Here is a 5,925-nt window from a genome sequence, read left to right as displayed (position 1 = left end):
GCTTCCTGCAAAGAATCCTGACGACTTCCAACTAGTTTGGGGCCAATAGTTTAATGCATCATTCTGCCTTTCCACAGGATCATAAAAACACAGCTGCTGCAGCCACACTGGCTGACTTTGGAAGATATCAAATCAACACACATCAGCAATGCTATAAAGCAGCCAACAGCTTTACCGTCAGTGCGAGCGCCACACTCGGACCCTGGGAACGTCCAGACACCACATGGTGGAATCCGGACTCCTCTCTATTCTCAGCACCGCGGACGCCGCGTTCTGACGGTCACCGTGACCTCTCCTCCCTGTCCAGTGGCGGGGAGGAGGGCTTTGAACCGCTCGCCCGTTTCCAACAATGTAAAGCCAGGTTGTAAAGAGCTGCTAAGTTTACCACTGCACCCGACACCCCAGGCAGGGTGGAGGAACTCAGCGTGGTGTCCTCTCGTCCCTGCTCCTCACTGGAAACTACTCTATTTATATATGTTGAAATGTTATTAATATATAGCAGGAGAGGTGACCTGAATTACGTGCGAGGCCGGGTTGCAGGTTTGAAACCCATCATGGGCCCACACCCACAAGAGACCTGTTAGTGTTGACGGCGCCTGCTAACGTTAGCGCCGCAGAGCTACGCTTCAACCTAATCTTTCACTTTATCCTTCACAGCCCTTGACAGCGGGCCGTGATTGATGACCCCCGGCTGCAAAACGAGTCGCGATGCAGACTCCCGTCTCTGGAGTAGAGGAGATCTGAGTGGATGAGGTGCCCCCCCCGGGTGAAGGTCCACCGGGGTGAGGGCCTGGGAAGAGGCCCCGGGTTGAGGGCCCTGGATGAGTGTCTGGGTTGAGGGCCCCGGGTAAGGGGCCTGGTAGGACCATCGCTCAAACAAAGAGCTCACTACATGATCAATAAATCAAAGAAACGGTTTTATGGTCGCTGACGGAGACGTTACCTCAAGCCGACTCTTCACACTGACACACTAACTGACACTGCTCTGTGAATCGTCATTTAGAGGAGAGATCCAACCATTCACGTTCACGTCAGGGAAAATACAACTTAAATTGTGGAGCGGGACAATAGTCTGACTGACAATCGCATTTTCATGACGTACAGCAGTAACAATTAGAGTTAAAATAGAAAACAGTTCGAGCGCTTAACCTTCTGAATGAACCGTTGTAGAGTAGAAGTAGTAAAACACGCCTCACCTTAGAGCCCTCTTCTGGAATGATCTCGGGTTGCCAAGTTTGGCCGGAGTCTCTCCGCCAAGTCCTGTAAAGAAAGCAGCAGACGATAAAGAGAGAGAGTTAAACCTTTGTGCCCGCGTCTAATAAATGCTCTTGGGCACATCAATAACGACGCGACCGCAATGACTCGTCAGAACGCTCCCCCCTGTGATCCATCGTCTTTGGATGTGGTGACGGCCACATGAGACACGATGAGTCACCGGTCGCCATGACACTGGCTGGCACGAACATGGCCGCTGCTACCGCCAGTATCCAGAGGAACAACAACTGGTGAGCGCTCAGCAACAGCTGTTTCTCACTCACACGCACACACACACACACACACACACACACACACACCTAAGTGCGGGTCTGTGTGCGGTCGATGAGGACATCGCTCAAAGCGCCCCAACACGCGTACGTTGAGACCGGGGGTGTGTGAGGGGTGATCACACATCAAGGTGGTGCAGCTGGGCAGTGTGCCAGCGGCAGAGGGCGGTCCGCATGCAGTCATGGAGCCAGAGGCCTGCCCGTGGAGACGGAGTCCACGGAGAACCAGCCAAGACCTGACGTCCCCGTGATAAACCACTCAGGAGCGGATGGATTTAGGGGGGGGGGGGCGTCCTTCTCACGCTGCCAGGACCACAAGTGTGTGTGAGTATGTGTCTGTGTGTGTGTGTGACGAAAGTTGAACCTTCAAAGTCTTATACAACTCAAAGCCCTCCAGGTGTGTGACGGCGTGTAAGCAGCCTGAGTGCAGAGTGTTGGAGGAATGCTGGTGGTCTCAGCGGGACCCTGACGTCAGCGGCGGGCTGAGTTATGGACTCCACAGCCTCCTCAAAACGTGCTGGTCTGGCCGCCCTGGGACGGAGTTCAGCCAGATAAGGCTCTGCTGGGACCAACATGTGGTTCCACTTCTCTGGAGACCAGCCCGCCCCCCCCCCCCCCTGGGGTCAGCTCTGGGACGACCTACGCAACACCACCCAGCCCCCCACCCCACCGTACACAACCCCACCTAGCCCCACGGGGGGGGGGGGGGGGGGGAAGAGAGCATAACAAGGAAGCAGAAGATTCCATCAGTCAGGAGTGCTGAGCGCACGCATTATTCACCAGAACATTTGTGTAAGCAGAAGATACTAAAAAAAGATTTTTTTTTGAACAATCAGCAGAAGAAAATATCTCTCTGCAATTGTAAAGTCAAAGCATAGAAAAGTGAGCATGTACAACAATATTAAGTATTAAACCAAAAACAAGGCCCTTCCAACAGGGTGGGAATCAAATATGGAGCACAAGAACTGTAAACCACAACAAAACGCTGATAAATACAAGTCATGCATTGATAACTCAATCAATTATTCCTTAGTGAAATGCCTTTATTAGCTTCTGTTGACTCAGCAATAGAGGTGTTTACATTTACATTAAGGGATTTTAGCAGACACTTTTATCCAAAGCGACTTACAATAAGTACATTAGTCAGATGAAGGAGAAGCAATATATCGCTGTCGTTTCAGTAGTAAGGATGTTCATAGAACCACTAACAATCGCTAGGTTAACCCATTCCCCGTATACAACAGAGATAGATAAGATATGCAAAACCATGCTAAGTACTATTTTTAAGTGCCAGGACGTACAACATACAATAAGTGTGTGCATTAAATGCCAGGAAGTACAACATACAATACTGCGTCAGAGGGTTGTGGGGGGTTAAGGGGGGGGGGGGGGGGGAGGTGTTGTCTGTTCTGTTTGTCAGCCAGGTTGGAGCGGTACCATCTCATTAACCTACACATCATCACAGCCCCTACAGGGTGCATGAGTCACCCCAGACACAACGCGCAAACCCTCCACCCCATCCTCACACACGGCCGGCTGCCTTTGACACTGTAATCCCCAAGAATACTATAGCCCGTGTGCCCTGGAGGGGCGAGGGGGGTGGGAGATTCCTCAACGGTGCGGTGTGTGTGTGTGTGTGTGTGTGTGTGTGTGTGTGTGTGTGTGTGTGTGTGTGTGTGTGTGTGTGTGTGTGTGTGTGTGTGAATGTGTGTGTCTGCGAGCATGTTGGAACAGAGTGCAGAGCCGAGACGTCCACGATGGAGCTTTTACCAAACAAAAAACGTCACCCTGAACGTTTGTTCAGGGTGACCACAGGACGGTGAAGAACGCCGGAGCAACTGTCCTCCACGAGAGCGGAGGCAGTCCTTTATTTATGGATTACATGCTTTATACACGTGGGAATATGTACTTTAATTCAGATTGGGTTCCACTTTTTAACTGTATACCTCAGAGAAAGATAGCCAGTAGACATCCAGTATTTAAAGTGATACACACCCACGGTCCTATTGGAACCAAACACACACTCCTAAGTAAACCAGTGTGTGTGTGAGCGTGCCTGTGTGTCCAAATGACAGGTTTCAGATTAACCCCCACACTGGGATTAAAGCGCAACCCAATCAGTGTCACTCCTTAACCCTGCCCAACACACACACACATGTTCTTGAGTGTCTGTTGGCTGCGCTAGCCGTCGACTTAGCGGTGAGGGCCTGGTAAACCACCTTTGTTATGAGAACCATAATGAGTTTACACTCGGCTCAGCCTGCAGGCTGTACCCAGCGCTGCGCTGCGCTGTTGGTTTGTTTCGGAGCTCGTTCCTCACAGTTGTTGCATCACACAAGACACAACAACTTTCAGATTTGGACAGAGGTTTGCTGCTCCGGGCACAGAACTGCTGAAAGACTTCAACCACACACACACACACGTCTGTGAGGGACTGCACGGTCACGCTGCCCTCCTCTCTTGCGACACAGGCGTCCTTGGACGCCCACACAGCTTAAGGACGCGCGTCTGGCAACGGGGCCAGCATGCACACACACACACAGAGAGAGAGAGAGAGAGAGAGAGAGAGAGAGAGAGAGAGAGAGAGAGAGAGAGAGAGAGAGAGAGAGAGAGAGAGAGAGAGAGAGAGAGAGAGAGAGAGAGAGAGAGAGAGAGAGAGAGAGAGAGAGAGAGAGAGAGAGAGAGAGAGAGAGAGAGAGAGAGAGAGAGAGAGAGAGAGAGAGACCCACAGAGACATGCACACAGTGAGAGACAGAGACCCACAGAGAGAGAGACATGGACATAGAGACAGACCCAGAGAGCGAGTCACAGAAAGAGACAAACCCAGAGAGATCGACAGAGAGACACACACACAAAAAGAGATATATAGAGAGAGACACACGTGCAGGGAAACAAAAAGAGGGAGACAGAGACACAAACACACAGACAAACAGTCAGAGACAGAGAGAGGGAGCGAGAGACGCACACACACACAGACACACACATGCTGACGGAGAGACAGAGAGTCAGAGAGGGAGAGACTGCAGCTCCCGCTCAGCTCCCTGGCTCAGTCTCTGTACTTGCACCTCTGATTCCTGCCTCACTCTCTGGAAGAAAGAAGCCGTCTGTCCTGCTCTTACCTTGGCTGCAGAACTTGACGTGACTCAGGTAATTCGAAATCCACGGGTTCCGATACATTTTGGCGGCGTAACGAGGGCTCAGATAAGAAGAACGAAGAGGATCGGTAAACAAGGAGGAAGAGGGACGGATAAAAGATAAGGGTGAGAGAGAGAGAGAGAGAGAGGGGGAGAGAGGGAGAGAGGAAAGAGGGGCAGCGACAGACTGCAGCCCGGGAGAGGGATGCAGATACAAACGCAGTAACTTACTGCCCTGGATCTGAGGCAGTGAAGGAGAGCGAGAGAGAGAGAGGGAGAGAGGGAGGGAGGGAGAGAGGGAGGAGGGCTCAGGTAGAGTCAGAGTAGAGAGCTGCCAGATGAGGAGGGGAGGGAGGAAGAGGTGGAGGAGGAGGAGGCGGCGGAGGGGTTACGTAGTAAACAGTGGTCTGAAGCTATGTCCACGCTCCTCTCCTCTCCGACCGCATCAGACGAGCCCCTCTAGCTGCAGACCGACCCGAGCTGAACGAGCCGCCCCGTCAAAGGCTAAGCTCATTAGTCAAGAAAAGCAGAGCAGGCCCCATCCCATAATACCCCTAAAAACAGCAGGAGGCAACGGCCCGAGCGGAGCCTGCGACAGCGCCCGGGAGAATGACGAGGCAGAAGGTGAGAGAGCGAGGGGAGGAGAGCGAGAGAGCGAGTTTGGAGACTCAGGGGGAGAGCTGGGGTCCCCTGGCACACAGACAGAAGTGTGGTGCCAGATAAACTAGCGCAGCGCGGCAGAGAGAGAGAGCGAGAGCGAGAGCGAGAGAGAGAGAGTGAGAGAGAGCTAGAGCGAGAGAGAGAGAGAGAGAGAGCTGGAGCGAAATAAAGAGCTAGAGCCAGAGAGAGACTTCAAGTCACAATGACCCCGTCAGACAGATGACAAATTCCACTTATCTCAGAGAGAAAGAGAACATGTGGTTTGAAGGGCAGAGAGGAGGAGGAGGAGTGGGAGGAAGTGAGAAGGAGTGAGCAGGAGTGAGCAGGAGTGAGAGGTCCAGGGCGAGTGTGCAACAGAAACAAAGATGGAGGGGCTTTGCGAGCAGCTGTGAGCTTCCGGCTGTGAGCTCCGTGCGAGCGACGCCGCCGTCACGGTGAATATTCTTTGGTGATCTGGACGGGCAGCGAGGCGCTGGGCAGAGGGGATGGAACCAACGACCCCGGAATCCTCCACAGTGCCAGCAGTGTGTCGTCTTAGTGCGCGGACGCGCGTGTGTGTGTTGAGATGGGCCACCTGCAGCACATTT

The 5,925-nt window shown here is 52.8% G+C and overlaps 1 protein-coding gene across 1 annotated transcript in view; it reads right to left on the bottom strand.

Annotated features, from left to right (window-relative positions):
• The window catches only part of svila (supervillin a), a 48,918-nt gene extending 44,154 nt beyond the window's left edge, over nt 1-4,764 (bottom strand). The window contains exons 1-2 of the mRNA XM_079754640.1: nt 4,664-4,764; nt 1,197-1,260 (exon numbers count right to left, since the gene is read on the bottom strand). Of these exons, the coding sequence (XP_079610766.1) occupies nt 1,197-1,260; nt 4,664-4,721 (122 nt within the window). The 5' untranslated portion in view covers nt 4,722-4,764. The remainder of the gene's footprint in view (nt 1-1,196; nt 1,261-4,663) is intronic.
• Nucleotides 4,765-5,925: the final 1,161 nt, after the last annotated feature.

Source organism: Pollachius pollachius (genome assembly GCF_949987615.1).
Source record: "Pollachius pollachius genome assembly, chromosome: 17".
In the NCBI taxonomy this organism is placed as follows: Eukaryota; Metazoa; Chordata; class Actinopteri; order Gadiformes; family Gadidae; genus Pollachius; species Pollachius pollachius.
This window is presented reverse-complemented; position numbering and strand designations above follow the sequence as displayed.